The sequence below is a fragment of the Monodon monoceros genome, unplaced genomic scaffold, assembly GCF_005190385.1.
Source record: "Monodon monoceros isolate NGI ecotype Baffin Bay Population unplaced genomic scaffold, NGI_Narwhal_1 Super_Scaffold_3, whole genome shotgun sequence".
Lineage (NCBI taxonomy): Eukaryota > Metazoa > Chordata > Mammalia > Artiodactyla > Monodontidae > Monodon > Monodon monoceros.
The window spans coordinates 77,536,984-77,553,968 of record NW_021703780.1 but is presented as its reverse complement, the minus strand read 5'-3'; the positions used below and the strand labels follow the sequence as shown (position 1 = coordinate 77,553,968).

At 39.8% G+C, this 16,985-nt stretch overlaps 1 protein-coding gene across 6 annotated transcripts in view; it reads left to right on the top strand.

Annotated features, from left to right (window-relative positions):
- Positions 1-16,985, top strand: part of ADAMTS9 (ADAM metallopeptidase with thrombospondin type 1 motif 9) — a 220,343-nt gene that overhangs the window by 12,964 nt on the left and 190,394 nt on the right. For all 6 annotated transcript variants that reach the window (XR_003796732.1, XM_029243139.1, XM_029243140.1 and 3 more), the window contains exon 4: positions 14,635-14,924. Coding sequence is in view for 5 of the 6 variants with exons in the window: in XM_029243139.1 (XP_029098972.1) it covers positions 14,635-14,924 (290 nt within the window). In the remaining variant the exon portion in view is untranslated. The remainder of the gene's footprint in view (positions 1-14,634; positions 14,925-16,985) is intronic.

The following is a 16,985-nucleotide window of genomic DNA, read 5'->3' as shown; positions in this document are numbered from 1 at the left end:
TCTTGTGGCCTTTATATTAAAATAATTGCTTTTCTTTTGTTTTAACATTCGTATTAATAGTGCAACACTCCAAAAAAATTGGCAAGGGAGAGTAAAAAAGAAACTTCTAATACAGGAACTGTGCTCATCTAATTTTTTTTTTTTCTTTTCTTTTCTTTTCTTTTTTTTTGCGGTACGTGGGCCTCTCACTGTTGTGGCCTCTCCCGTTGCGGAGCACAGGCTCCGGACACGCAGGCTCAGCGGCCATGGCTCACGGGCCCAGCCGCTCCGCGGTATGTGGGATCCTCCCAGACCGGGGCACGAACCCGTGTCCCCTGCATCGGCAGGTGGACTCTCAACCACTGCGCCACCAGGGAAGCCCCTCATCTAATTTTTAAAAATTTTTCATCACGTTTTTTAAGAAGCATTTTATTACAAACATCTTCAAACACACAGAAGTAGAGGCAGCAGTAAAATGAACCCCCAGCATGCACCATCTACATTTAATGATGACAAAGATTTTTTTTCCACATTTGCGTCTTATTTTTCCTTTTTGTTGGAGTATTTTAAAGTAAACGCAGGTATCATGACATTTTCTAAATACTCCAGTATGCACCTCTGAAAAATGAGGATGTTTTCTCACATAACTGTAATAGTATTTGGGAGGGTGAGCAGAATCAACAGTGATTTACTCCATATCACCTAAACAGTATCTATGTTAAAATTTTCCTGATTGCCCCCAAATGCCTTTTTACAGTCCATTTGTTTAGATGATGATCTAAACAAGGTCCACACCGTTGCAATTGATTGTTAGGTCTCTTAAGGAACTTGTCACTCTGTTGTCATTGCTGTTGTTGTGAAAATCACTCTTTTACTCCTTGATTCATCTTTATCATAAGGTCAGGGTGCATTTGCACGAGTTTGGAAGAGCAGGGTCAGCCCCCAAACCCAGAGCACATAGCAAGAGCAAAGCCACCAGGAATGAGCCACTTACCAGAGTAATTTCCTTGAGCACAAAAGGCGGTGTGTTAGGTTGGTTTTTGACTCTTTGTCTGGAGTACCTTGATAGCCTTCTTTTTTTTTTTTTTTTTTTTTACAATATTCACTGAGCCTACCTTAGCTACCATTGAAGAATTTCACTCACCTGTGTTTTGAAGCCCAGAAGAGCCAGTTTGCAGTTGGGAATGTAAAACGTCAAGTTAGGTTTGGATGTGAAATTAATCTGCACGATGTATGATGTGCTTTCCTGTCCCCTCCCACGAGCCTTTTGATAAGATTCTGGATCCACAGATGGCCCGAGGGTGGCCTGCTTCACCTTGATCCCAAATCAGGGGCTTTCCCTGTCACCTGTCATCAAATCTGGGTGGTTTATTTTCCTTGCTTCAAAAACCCATTCACTGCCCCAAGGAAAAGGGTCAGACAGATACTTGCTAGTTTGTTCATCTTCCCAGTAACCTCCTGAAACAGATGCATGTCCTCTAAGGAAGGGATGTAAGAAATGGCAGAAGGCTAGCTAGGACAGAGGGCTGCCATCAGACGTACAGGCTGCCAGTGGCAGGAGGTACTTGGAGTTAATCTGAGGGCTTTCAGACCTTCACCTGAGCAGGTTTTTGAAGTAAGACATTGGAGAATCTCTCGGTTCTCTTCATAGGAGCATTCTTTTCATCTAAACCCATTCATTTAATAATGTGCTATTTACTCATATAATTGAGGTTTAAATTTTTTGTTCCTTTCAGTTTTATTGAGATGTAATTGGAGGTTTACATTTTTAAATTTGCATCTGCCAAAGTTAGGTTCTTTGTGATAATCAGATTATTATAGGATCATTATTGTAGCTATTTACAGGTAACCAAAGTCTGCTCGTGTCTGGCCGAGACTTCTGCATGGACATTCCGTACAACTGCAGCTCACTAATAAGTACGAAGTGTTCCGCATATCACAAAAAAGGAGCAGGAAGAAATGCAAGATGTGGTGGTGTATTCATGTGGGTGGTGGACTCTGAGAGGGAGTAAGATTAAACAAGGGGCAAATGTTCATTTTTTATTGATTCCTCATCTCTCACGTGACATTGGAATTAGAGTGGCGTGTTGAGAATGCACTTAGCCTGTGGTGTGTGGAAAAAGTTCACGTTCATGTGCTGGACCTCAGAATTTTTCTGCTAAGGTTTTTTTTTTTTTAATATTTTACAAATCTTTTTATTTTCCATTAATATTTTCTAGTATTTTCTTCCATTTTTTTCTATTAAGGTGTAATTTACATGCAGAAACAGTCGTCTTTTCTCGTGTATAATTCTGCAAGTTTTGGCATACAGTCAGGTAACGATGATCACAGTCAAGATGGAGAATGATTCCTGCTGTGCTTTGCGGCAGCCCCCATTTTCTGTCTCCGTAGTTTGGCTTTCTCCAGAATGTCATACAGATAGAATCATTAAGCATGGTGCATTTGAGGTTCATCCACACTGTTGCTTGTATCAGTAATTCATCCCTTTTTATTGCTGAACAGTGTTCCATTGTATGGGGAGACCACAATTTGTTTACCCAGTCGAGGGATAAAGTTTTGGCAATTACAAATAAAACCACTGTAAACATTTGCATGCAGATTTTGGGGTGAACATACGTTTTCAGTTGGGTAAATACCTAGAAGTGAGATATCTGGGTTATGTTTAACTTTATAAGAAACTGCCTGTCTCCTTTTCAAAGTGACCGTACCATTTTGTAGTCCCAGCAGCAGGGTATAAAAGGTCTACTGCATCTTTGCCGGCCCTTGGTATTGCCAATATTTTGTTCGTTTGGTTTTATTTTTTTATTTTAGCCATTCTAATAGATGCGTAGTGGTATCTCGTAGCAGTTTTAATTTATGTTTCCCTAATGACTAATGATGTGCTTATTTGCCGTCCGTGTATTTTCTTTGGTGAAGTGCCTGTTCAAATCTGTTCCAATTTTTAAAAAATTGGAATGTTTGTTTTCGTATTATTGAAGTTTGAGAGTACTTTATACTGTATTCTGATATAAGCCCTTTATCAAACATGTAGTTTGCAAACACTTTCTCCCAGACTGCGGCTTGTCTTTTCATTCTCTTCACTTGCAGACACTTATTTCATACATGGTTTCTTTTTTTTATTGCAAACATTTCATGCCTGGTGGATTTCATGCTGGATGACACTGCAGGAAAGCATAGTAGAGAGTGAAGTTTAGTGTTTGTCCAAGACACAGGTACAGAGAAAGGGACTAGGAAAGACTTACTTAGGTCTGGTTATTCAACGCCATTGTCTGTGCCAACAGAAAGGGATAGTGTTGTTTTTATTTCTGGTTGATATCTGGAAACACAACTTTCAATTTCAAGCCCGTGTAGTTAATGATAGGAACGGGTTCCTCTTGGCTTATGGATGAGAATAGTTACAAAGGAAGCCGTCAGTTCCTAAGAATGCAGCTATGTCCTTTTGCACATGTATGCACACAGGAGAGAAAACCAAAGGACAGTGAGACAGAGATACACATAGAAGTTAGTAGTGCAAGACCCAGCCCTGGATGGACCACATTCTTGGGGGAATAAGAATGGGAGATATGACTCTATTATTCCCCAGTGTTCCTGTGCTGTGCTTTGTGGGCAGTGTAATGGTTTTCCAAAGGTAACTTTGGTTATGTGTTAGTTTTTTTCCTTTTAAGCCTTTTTTCCTAATCCTCACATTTGATGCTATTCCACTGTAACAAGTCAAATTAGGGTATAGAAATCGTTTTCAGAAACTATTACCCATTTTAGCAGGTCCAAAATAAACACTGCAATGAGTACTGGAGACACATATATGAAACCTTCCTTGATATTTTTTAACATCAGCCATACCTCACTTCTTTTCTGTTGGTCTTTCTCCATTGCAGTTATTCTGTCTCCTTTTACCTGCCCACCCTGCGTACCGTTTGGTTATTTCTTTGATACCCTGTCTAAGTGGCCAAGAGACGAGACTGTTGGGTTTTGCCATTTTTGAATCGTAGGACTTCATTTTTTGGCATTTTTCACTCGTAAAATATAAGAACTCATCATTTTTCAATACTGGAAGGAACTATAGAGAACTTCTAGTCCCTGTCTCTGTATATAAGAGGATCGAGGGTCAGAATTCTGAAGGAATTTGTAATCTTAGAGCTAAAACGCATGGAAAAGTGAGCCGTGAACACAGACCTCTTCGTTCCCGGTCCTGTGTTCTTTCCAGGCTGTAAGTCAAGGAAAAGCTGTCCATGGATGGTGCCTGGAAGGGGTATGTTTAAAAGGGCAATTCAAATGAGGTTTTGGGAGTGCTACTGGGTTTATTTTAAGTATAAGGATAATTAAGAATAAACTAGTGAGACGTTATAAACTAGTTAAGAAGTTATATCAAGACTTTAGAGAAAGATATTAGGCTTTTAATTCGCTTAAGGGAGTAAGTTGTCAGAGCCAGAGCTGAATGTATAGCAGCTAAATATCTGAGCTGGGCCAGGGTGCTGCAAGATGTTGGCCTGTGGTTGGGAGGGTCCCTGGTGAGTTCAGCCTGTGGTCAGAGTACAGTGTGTCCCTGCAACCACTCACGATCATGGTGGCCAGAACAGGGACATCAGGATGAAGAAGGGTTTCTACTGCAGGCCTGGTGTGTGAACTCGTCCTCAGTTGCCTGTAAACTGGGAGACTTGTGTATCAAAGGAATGTGGGAGATATACTCCCTAAGAATTGGTTAGAAGCCTTTTTAAAGGGCTCTAGCCCAAGTGCTCTTTAATCTCTGATACGGGAGTGATACCTAGACCCGCCATAGGCATCCCAGGGCCACCCAAGAGCTGCAGTGAAATGGCAGATAGCCGGAGCCCCTTGATTCCAGCATAAAAAGGCTGTTCATCTTTAGTAATGATTTGCCACAGCCAATACCCCTAGAGCGCTTACTCTGCACCAGGCCCTATTTCAGCACTTTCCGTGTATTAAGTCACTTAGCCCTTCCCACCACCCTATTAAGGAAGAACCATTATTATGTCCATTTCACAGATGAGGAAACTGGGCTTCAGTGACCTGGCCAAGGTCCCACAGATTGAATGCACAGATGCTGGGATTTGAACACAGATCTCCCTGACTCTGAAACTCTTATCAGCACATCATACTGCCTCCTGAATGCACCGCCCTGTACCACAGCCAGTAGCCCCATGTGGCTCCCGAGCCCTAGAAATGGGGCTGGTGCTGCATGTTGAAAGGATAATATTTTGCATGTATTAGGGTAAATAGAATATATCCTTAAAATTAGTTTCATCTGTTTCTTTGGACTTTTTAAAATTTGGCTACTAGAAATTCTTGCTTCCATGTGGGGCTCACATTCTATTCCTCCTGGAGAGTGCTGGTCTGGAAGATCCCAAGCCACGTCACAAAGGGGCCTGTGAAGCAGCCATCAAAAGCAGGCTGCAGACAGTGCGGGGTGATTGTGGGCAGCTGGGATCCCGCTGGGCAGAAGGAGCCCATCTCCCCTTACTGCTAAGAGATGGAATGAGTCAAAACCAACATTTCCTGAGGGGTATTTTGTAGGCTATTAATAGCAAAACCAAACAATTTCGCAGTAAAATACAGGCCCAGGTATGTTCAGCATTTTATACTGTTTCAAATAGATGTGCTTTAAATAATTTCTCAAGTTATTTCAAGGGTGCCTCAGTTTCCTCATTTATGAAATGGAGATAATAGTCCCTGTCCATTATTCTAATAGTCGCTGCGAAGAATAATCAGGTTAATCCATGTAAAGTTCTTCGAAGAGTGCCTGGCACAGAGGAAAGTGTAGAACAAATGTTAGCCAGTATTATCGTAACAGTATCATCGTCACATCGTCACAGCAGTTACGGCATGCAGTTGAAGGAGCTGCAGGATGTTGAATCAGGGAGCGTGCGGCAGGGCCTTTGGGGCAAGTGTCCCAGCTTGCACACCTGAGTCAGCAAATTTACCTCCGCAGGTAGGTGGAGGCACCCACCCATTGGAAGGTGGTGTGATGACCCTCAAACACGCCTCCCACTACCCGCCACCTGTCACCCATCACAGCCCCTTGAACTACAAGAAGCTTCTCAATTGTTTTCTCCCAGTGGCATCTCCTTCCGTCCCTGAAAGGAAAACCCATCAACACACTCCTCTTCATCTTGTTCTATTTCCAGGGACTTTTCAATCCCCTCATAAATTGGCCAAGATCCCATAAGTTTCCCAATTCCACGGATGAACAAAATGTAGACTGGTTTCTTTCCTGCAAGACTTCTCAGGGCTCTTAAAATGCTAATGTGTGTGCAGAAAGTCCCAGATGTGAATGCTGTGTAAAGCATTTTGCAAACCCACTTGATTTGTTTTTGGAAATATCTTCTGGGACAAACATTCTGTAAACCATTCCTGGGGAAACACTGTCTATAAAGGTCCTGCCCAGCCAAAAAGGAAATCTCTCCCGCCACTGCCCTTTGCACCCATGTCCCAACGGTGTTGTCCGTGGAGCAGTGTTAGATGCTGGGCATGCCACTTCCCCCTCCCCCCCCAAAAGCTAACAGTTTGTCCAGAGAAATGGGTTTGGGGACGTGACTCTCCTGAGTATCTAGGGATTCACTTTTGTTTTACAGACTATCAAATGGAGGACCGCTAAAAAAAATTAAACCTTGGTGATTTTCATTCATATGCTTTAGACCTTTATATACACAGAAGAATTCCTTCCCTTAGTTCCTTCCCCACCCGGTTTCTGGAAACACATTGTTCTTTACTAGAACATTCATTGGTTTTATGGCTATTTTCATTTTTATGTTTTATCTCTTCCCACCCACCCCCATATTGTGCTTGTTTACCCATCTTCCTCTGATCCCAGTAGACTGTGATTCTCATCCCATGGGGTCCCCGTTTGAAGGCTTCATTGAGTAACTCTTTGAGGGCAGATCTTAGATGGGACTAGAACAGAGGGCCAGGAGCTGCCATCAGCTTACATGTTTTGTTTCCTGTATGTTATTGGCCTTTGGAGCCAGTTGAAAAGCAGAAGTATTTGTGGCATTTCTTTCCATCTAATTACATCTCTGACTAGGTCTTCCCACGTCAATCTGCATGTGCCTCTTAACCTAGATTGGAAGTTCCGAGGGAACAGGGGCTGGTCTTTATGACTTTCCTTCCTTCCTCCCCTCCCTCTCTCCTTTTCTTTAGAAGATTCTTTCAAAAATAGAATGGTTTTGTTTGAGAAACCCTGACGTCAACATTCTAATTCATAAGGAGGGGCTGTTTTGCATACTACTGGTAAAGCAATAACAACTAAAAATCCTTATCGCATTAAATATTTAATGGATCTTTCCTGTGCACCGTGCTCTGTGCCACGGGCATTTTACGTGTTATCTCTTTTAACTCTCACAGTTACCCTTTAAAGTATGTGCTGTTAGTATCCTCATTTTACAGATGAGAAAACTGAGCCTTTAAGATAGGAAATTGCCCAAGAAAGGGCAGCTACAGCAGCGCTAGGGCAGGAACGTGAACCAGGGCTGGTCTGGCTCCAGAATCCAAGTGTGAAACCACTACCAACTCCCTGTCCACTTCCTTCTGGCTGTCAAGTCCTGGAGGAGCAGAAAGGGGACTTGCTAAAATCCTTGCTCGCCAGTCTTCCCTTTGGTCCTGTGCTGTGGTTCCCCTGCCCACTTAGACCGTGAGGTCACAAGGTGGCTCAGTGCCTTAAGGAAAATTCAGTTAAATTTTGATAAACCTTATAAACATAGAGAGCAATAATTAACTTCCCAACGGTTAAAGTTAACATGCGGATCTCCTTAGCGCAACCCCAGTGGGTAGGAAACACTCAATGAGTAACTGCAGAGTAACCAGGCCCGGATGTTATTTTCTAAAATAATTCCAGTTATTTAGTAATGTTGTATGCATTTTGTTGCATGGTAATGTGAAATGAAGCTCATTTAAAACATTCTTATCAGTAAATAAGCAAAAGTTGTTTAAGTTTTTAGCTGTCAGGTTTTTTAATATTGATACCATCTTAAATTTTCATGATACTTTCTTTTTAAAGATCGGCCCCAAGTTTTGCTTCTGTTTTGTTGTTGCTGTTGTTTATTTCAACTTAGCCAAGTGCCTTGCACAAAATAGGTGCAAAAAATAATATTTTAAAATTCAGTTTATAATTTACAAGGCATTTTCTACACACTTTCTTATTTAATTCTCAAAATAGGCGTAAGGTGGAAACACCTATTTATATACCCATTTAAGAGGTCCGGAAACTGAGGCCAAGAGACGTAATTGGCCATTTACTAATAGAAGTAAAAAGGTCATTTAAGGGTGTAAAACAGCTTGTCTTTAAAATGATTTTAAGCCAGAAAATTGTTTTTCAGAAGAATAGTCTCTCTCCCTTAAATGGTTCCTTTTAGTTCTAACTCACTACATGACTTTATAACTGGTAAAAAATAGAAAAAAAAATTTATTGGTTGCTTCCTGTGTGCTGCATACTTTATATGCATGATCTCGAGTTGTTTCTCAAAACAACTCCTTGGAAGAGGTACTGTTCTTACTCAGCTTTATAAGTGGAAGAAATGAGGGTGAGAAAAAGTCCGTTATTTGCCCAAGGTCAAATAGACCTTGAAGCTCGCTTTCTTCAGAGCACAAGATCTTGGAACAGTGGCTGTTAGTAGTAGTGTAAGCATCACCGTTCCCCTTCGTAGTTCTCAAGGCCGAAACAATTGTAAAAGTCAACATTAAGTCGTGTTCTTGGAATAAAGCATTATAACTATAGTGCCTTTGACTTGGCATTAGAAAGCACACAACTGCAAGTTAGAGCTTCTTAACGTGCCGACATTTGTTCACAGGCACATGTGAGGGTTCCGATGGCAAAATATTTTACTTTTCTCTGAATACAAATGTGCATTTGATTCTTGGAGATATCACGTGCTACTTTTTTTAAATTGTCTGGGTTTTCTTAGAGCAGTGTTAACGTTCATAGAAAAATCGAGAGGAAGGTACAGAGATTTCCCATATATCCCCTGCCCCCGCACATGCAGAGCCTCCCCACCAGCAGCATCCCTCATCAGGGGATACATTTATTACAGGTGACGAGCCTACACTGATGCACCTCTGTCGCTTAGAGTCCATAGTTTACATTACAATTCCCTCTAGGTGTTGTACCTTCTGTGGATATGAACGCACACATAATGACAAGTATCCATCATTATGCTATCATACACAGTATTTTCACTGCCCTAAAAATCCTCTGAGTGCTCTACCTATACATTCCTCTGTTGCCCCAACCCCTGGCAACCGCTGATCTTTTACTCTCTCCATAGTTTTGCCTTTTCCAGAATGTCATATAATTGGAATCATACAGTATGTAGCCTTTTCAGATTGACTTCTTTCATTTAGTAATATGCATTTAAGATTCCTCCAAGTCTTTTCATGGCTTAATAGCTCATTTCTTTTTAGCGCTAAGTAATAGTCCACTGTATGGATATGCCACAGTTTATTTACCCACTCACCTACTGAAGGACATACTGGTTGCTTCCAAGTTTTAGCAATTATGAATAAAGCTGCCATAAACACCCCAAGTACAGTTTTTTGAGTAGATATAAATTTTTAGCTCCTTTGGGTGAATACCAAGGAGCACGATTGCTGGATCGTATATTAAGAGTATGTTCAGTTTTGTAAGAAACATCCAAACTGTCTTCCAAAGTGACTTGTACCGTTTTGCATTCCCACCAGCAATGAATGAGAGTTCCTTTTGCTCCAAATCCTCATCAGCATTCGTTGTTGTTAGCATTCTGGATTTTGGTATATCATGGCTGTTTTATCTGTATTTTCTTGATATATGACATGGTGCAAATTTTCATGCACTTATGTACCATCTGTATATCTTCTTTGGTTCAACATGCTACTTTAAGATTTGAACTAGGCCAGGTTGCTCATAAGCTATTTAGTTTAGTGAACATGATTAATTTTGAGGAATCCTTCAAGAAAAACCATGAAAAAATGATTTCCTTTCTAAATGTCGTATTTGAACTTCAAGAAGAGGCATGAAAATGGTACAGCCACTATGGAAAGCAATCCAGCAGTTGCTCAAAATGTTAAACATAGCCTTACCATACAACCCAGCAATACCTAAGAGCAATGTAAACGTGGCCACACCAAAACTTGTACATGCATGTTTGTAGCAACATTATTCAGCTGAGTTGTTGAACCCAAACGTCCACCAATTGATGAATGAATAAACAAAATGTGGTATATTTCTAGAGTAAAATATTACATGGCAATAAAAAGTAATAGAGTCCTGACACATGCTACAACATGGATGGACCTAGAAAACATTATGCTAAGTGAAAGAAGCCACACACAAAAAGCAACATATTGTATGACTCCATTTGTATGAAATGAGAATCCATAGATATAAAACATAGGTTAGTGATTGCCAGAGACTCACCTACTGAAAGATGGGGGGCAAAGGGGGAATGGGGAGTGATGGCTGATGGGTCTCTTTTGGGGGCAATAAAAATATCCTAAAATTAGATAATAGAAATGATTACACAACTCTATAAATACACCAAAAACCACTGAATTGTATACTTCGAAAGTATGAGTTTTATGGTATATAAATTATATCTCAATAAAAAGTAATAACAAACATAAAGCTGTCTGTGGGTGACATGAAGAGCAAAAGTACATAGACCATTCATACTGTGCTTTCTATAAGGGTGAAATTTCATTATGTAGCTCATTTTGATAAAACTATTAGCAAAGTGACCTTGCAAATTTCAAATACTAGTCTCAGTTCCATTATGCTAAAAGGTCACTAAAGAGAAATGTGAATGACTTTCTTTTTATCCTAACAATGTGTGTCCCTTGGTAGAAATTGTTGTCTGATATTAACAATTTCTATTCAGAGGCCAGAGAGTTGAGTAGATATACCAGTCATAGTGTCTGTTTTTTCCATCGTCAGTAAAAATGTTCCTGCATTTGTAGTCACAGCGAATATTTGAATCTTTAAAGCTCTTACTCTTTGTAATGCCAAATTCAAAACTGCTTGCTAAAATGGTTAATGAGGTAGAAATTAGTTGGGCTAATTAGGTCAATAAATATTATTCTAACTCATTAGGATAAAAGGTCAGATGGTTAAAAGACTGGGAAGTATGTATTAGAAGATGTTGCTTTTGATTCTGAAGAAGTAATTTTATTCCTGCATTTTTATACCATGTAAAGCATACTGAATTGTTTCTTTGACACACAGATTAGCTGTGAATGAAATGTCTTCCAGGTATATTAGAATTTACATGGGTTTTTCTCTGTTACCACTGTTCTCTGTCAGAAATCTCTTTCAGTGATTAATTCCTTAACTTCTTCAACTTTGCTACGTAAATAAGTGTACCTTTTTTCCAATTAGTGCCTTGATTTATCCTCAGGTTTTCCCATGCCCAAGTCCCCTCTGATGAGATGATTCCCCTGAATGGTCCAAAGAGTGACTTCTATATAATGTTTCCTCAGTGTTTTTCTCACTGTGGTTATGCTTTTCTCTAAATTAACCTGATAAGTCAAAATATTTATGGAAGACAATAAGTAAAGATTATCTGCTTTTCACAAACTAAGTGACGTATTTTCTTTTTTTAACAGCTTTATTAAGATATAATTCACATGCCATACCATTCATCCATTTAAAGTGTCCAGTGGTTTTTTGGTGTATTCACAGCTATGTGCAACCATCATCACAGTCGATATTAGAACCTTTTTATAACTTGAAAAAGAAACCCTGAACCCATTAGCTATCAATGCCTCCCCCCATGTCCCCACTCCACCTCCAGTCCTAAGCAACTAATCTACGTCTGTCTTTATAGATTTGCCTATTCTGGACATTTCATACAACTGGAATCATATAATATGTGGTCTTTTTTGACTGGGTTACTTCACTTTATTGATAAAGTTTATCAAAATGTTTTATAGTGATAAAGGGTCATTTCACAGGAATACTTAGCAGTTGTAAACAAATACGCATCTCATATCAGAGCACCAAAATACGTGAGGCAAAAACGGACAGAAATGAAGGGAGAAATTAAAAAATCAACAGTAATAGATGGAAACTTTCAATACGCTACTTTCAGTAGTGGATAGAAAGCTAAGCAGAAGATTAACCAATAAATAGAAAACTTGAACAACATTGTAAACCAACTATACCTAACAGATATCTGTAGAACACTCTATATAACAACAGCAGAGCACAAATTCTTCTGAAGAACACATGGAACATTCTCCAGACTAAACCATATGCTAGGCCATAAAACAAATATCAGTAAATGTAAAAGCATAGAAGTAATGCAGAGTATCTCCTCTGACTACAGTAAAATGAAATTGGAAATCAATAACAGAGAAATGGGAAACTCAAATATATTTGGAAAGTAAATAGCACACTCCTGAATAACCAAAGGAGAAGTTGGAAAATACTTTGAGATAAATGAAAATGAAGAGACAACATGTCAAAAGTTATGGGTTGCAGCTAAAGCATGGCTTAGAGGGAAATTTATAGCTATGTCTTAAATGCCTCTATTAAGAAAGAAGATCTCAAGTCAATAATGTAAGCTTCCACTTTAAGACACTTGAAAAAGAAGAGAAAACTAAGAATAAAGGTTAGAGCAGAAATAATGAAATGGAGAATAGAAAAACAACAGAGACTTTAAAACCTTTGAAACTTTACTGATTATAATAAATTATATTAAAATATTTACGAAAGACATGAAGGGTATTATTTCACAAAATAAGTAACACATTTTAATGTATTTTAAAAAATCCAGTTTTCAACGTGGCTTCCATACACCTGTTGTAAAAAGCTAGTGTTTGTGAAAATATCCACCAGGCACTGTCTTTTTTCCAGTTCAGGCTCAGTTTAGAAACGGTCAACCAAACCATGAGCCCATTTCAGTCCTTAGCTCTTGAGCAGTTTTGCCTGATAGAAAGAGCACTGTTCAGGGTGTTGATCAAATCCATGCCTGATTCCAGATACCACCACATCCTGTATGTGACATTGGACGAGTTGCTCAATCTCTTTGAGACTTATTTTCCTCATCTGTAAAATAGAGGTAATTTTCTCAGCCTGAGAAGAATTATGAGATAACTTATGTAAAAGAGCCTAGTTCAATATCTGGCATGAAGTAGGTGCTTGTCTAGTATCCATTCTGTAATCACTAGTGATTTAAAAATGGAATGACAGCCCAGGTACCTATATGGCATGGGTATACATATATGAATACTCTTGAAAGAGAGACTGGAAGAAAAATAGTCTTATGTTGAACCCTACTGCGTACCAGGCTTAGGGCTAGTCATGTTATCTATAGCTGCACCACATATAACTTGTTTGACAATTTGGACTGATTTCACTATTTTAACAACCACTAAAACACTCAACTTGACCAGAATACACATCCTGGCCTAAATTGATTGTTTTAGCAACAGGTTATAATGGTTAAATATTTGAGCCCTTCAAATATGAAACCACTCAGAGTTTATAACTTTTTTGTTGTTATTACTGGTGTAATAAATTCTATTTCTTGTGTCTTAGGAAAGCATATTTCTTAGTTGTGCAATTCTGTTGCCTGTTTGGCCTACAAACTATTGTCATTAAAACTCTGAAACACATTTATGATTTGATAGGCAAGATAACTGATTAAATTCTGTTTTTACTCAAGGCATATTTTAGCAGGAACTTTTATGCTCATTCTGTTTATTCTGTGGTTGATGGCTCTGAAATGGAATATTTTCACCAGCAACAGGAGCTTCAAACCAAGTTGGAGACTAGTGCTTGTCCGAACTTTAACATGAATATGAGTCACCTAGAGATCTTTGTTAAAACGTGGATTCTGATGTATCAGGTCTAGGGTGGGGCCGGTGAGTCTATATTCTTAACAAGCTTCCAGGAGTTGCCAATGCTGCTGGTCCACGGACCACACTGTGAGCTGCAAGCTTGTGTAGAATACAAGGGGTACCTTGGCTAGAATCAGAAATGAGGAGACCTCATCTGGCATTATATATCACAGTCCCAACTACCTATTCATACTCCCTGAGTGGAATCTACTTCCTCAACTGAGCCCTGAAACAAATTAATTAAAAATTTGGAAGCACTGAACAGCAGTGGTTCTGTTCTTACATTTCATGCATTACAGTGATTGAATACGGTAAGAGAATAATACCTTGTCATTCATTTTCTGTAGTTCCTTTGTACTGTCTATTAGCTTGCCCGCCTCTTAGGCCCCTTTATACTGTATCTCATTGAATATGAAAAGTGGTGTACATGAACCATGTCCATTTCCATTCTCTAGAGCTCTATAGCTGTGCTGTTGGCCCTTACTCCATGTATGGCAAAGAACAATGAATACAAACCACTTAAACCCCAGCCAGACTTTTGTTACTGAATGAAAAGAATAAGCAATTGTTTCCCCTAAACTCAGGCCTAATTTCCTAACACCTTAAGTGACCTTAAGTGAGCATTTGTGGAAGCTTCCAGAAAAGCTACTTTCAAGTCCTTAGTCATTTAGATGAGAGCGCAGATGGTTTCACCCGGAGATCCCACAGCGTGTAGAACTTGATTTTGTGTGTAATTTGACGACAGAGGCATCATTTTAAGACGTGTCAAATTAAATTCTTAATATGAAATAGATGTGGCTCAAAATGTAATGCATGCCATCTGATTTGTTACAGAACACAAAAATAGTCACAGTAAGGACAAGAGGAAAACGAGGACGAGAAAATGGGGAGAGAGGAGCCGCCTGGCTGATGACGTGGCAGTATTAAAAAGCAGCTTAACCAAAAGGGCCCTTTCTGCCTATGGTGACAAGACGGACAGCACAAGGGAAAAGAGGACCCACAGGAGAACAAAACGTTTTTTATCCTATCCACGGTTTGTAGAAGTGATGGTGGTGGCAGACAACAGAATGGTTTTATACCACGGAGCAAACCTTCAACACTATATTTTAACTTTAATGTCAATTGTAAGTACATTCAAAAGGAGGTGATTTATGATGTCCCTAAATGTGCCATTGGGGAATGGGTTTCCACCCAGTGCTTTGGAGAACCATTCGGGGCTGGCATTTCAACGATTCAGGCAAGTGACTGAAGAGAATATAAGATTAGACAATGACAATAATGGGCATCAATAGCGAGTGTTTATTCTGTGTTAGACAGTGTGCTTCTTACTTAAAAGGCATCATTTCTAATCCTCCTGGCAACTCTGCTAGGTAAATTGTCATTCTCATTTTGTTGATAAGAAAACTGAGCCTCAAAGGAGTTGGGTTGCTTGCCCATGGTCATGTAAAGCCAGTATAGTGGCTTAGGGACTGCATGTGACCTTCAGCTTGTCCACTTCCCAAAACCAGTGCCCTTTGACACGTGAATTTGCACAGCCAGGTGTGGGTCGCCAGTAAGACTTGTGGATGCTGGTTGTGAATCAGAAGCACTGGTGGAGCTTTGGAAAATGTCTCTATCCCTCTCCCCAGGATTCTAATTAAGTAGCTCTAGGGTGAGTCTTAGGAATCTCTCCCATTTTGAATTTTTCTACTCGCATTTTGAATTGAAAAAGTAATAAATTTGCATGATTGAAAAACAGATCAAGCAGATCCAAAGACTAGTGAGAAAGCTGAAGTGCCTTTCCCCACCCAGGCTCCCAGGCCCCTTCCCAGAGGCAGCCACTGTGACAAGTTTATTTGCCCGTCTTTCTAACCAGCACTGCCCAATAGAAATATAATGCAAGCCACACACGTAATTTTTTAAAAATATAGATACATGTAATTTAAAATTTTCTGTTAGCCGCACACAGACATAAAAGAAACAGGTAAAATTAATTTTAATCATGTATTTTGTTTTATATCTAAATGTTATCATTTACAGAATTATTAACGAGACTAACTTTTCTCCGTACTAAGTCTTTAAAACCCAGTATGTGTTTCACACTCAGAACACATCTCAATTCGGACAAGCCCCATTTCAAGTGCTCAGTGGTCACGTGACAAGTGGCTGCCATGTTGGACAAGGCAACTCTGGACATTTCTTAAGCACATATGTATGGCTACACTTTTTTCTTTTTCAGAGATGGCGCATTCTCATGCACGGTGTTACATATTGCTGTTTTCTTGAAACACTGGAGATTGTTCCGTAATAGCCCATGTGCTCTGCCTTCATTTTAAGCCTCAGCAGAGCCTTCCTATTAATAGATTGATTCTAGTTTATTTGAATGGGAATCTGCTTGTATTAAATTCCCCCAATGAATATGAAAAGCAGCCGTTGGGGATCACTGACTTAAAATTACTCCTTCCTTCTCCGTGGCCTGTGGTTCTCTTTGTGTTTCCCTGCACTGCTGTGAACCACCCCCCACTGTGTTCCCCAACCCTTACCCCACCTGCCTCCCCTCCCCACTCTCCCTCACCCCCCTTCCTCAAGCTCAGTCCCATGTGCCCCAGCCCTCTCCTGTCCTGGAGGAGGGAAAGGAAAACCTAGTCAGGCCTTGCATAGACTCAACTCCATTTCTAACCCATATATTCAGACCTGTTAAGGATTTTCACGACAAGCATGGCCTCAGTGTCAAATGGACCTTGGCTGAGAATTTTGGCTCTGCTACGCACTGCTGGCTGTTTAGTCTTGGACAAGTTGCTTAACTTCTCTGAGCCTCAGTTTCCTCATTTGTTGAGCAAAGATTATAGTCACACTTAGCCCAGAATGTTGCTGTGCAGTTTTCAGCAAGGATCTAGTCCACAGTAAGCATTCAATGGATGTTAGCTCTCGTAATTAACAATAATAATGAAAACAAACCAAAAAAAAAAAACAAACAGGTTACCAGTTGTGGAGAACACAAATGGTTGGTACAACAGCAGTATTAGCAAGTATGTGGTCCATGTGAGAGTCCATAAATGGCAATCCAGCTTCAACTGGGATGAAAAAGCTTGATCAAAAGTTAATATCCAGTGTTTTGGCACAAAGGACTGCTAAGTTACGTGGCAATGCAGTTTCCTTGGAAAACACCTTGAAATTTAAAGTTGTTTGCATTCATTACTGTCTAA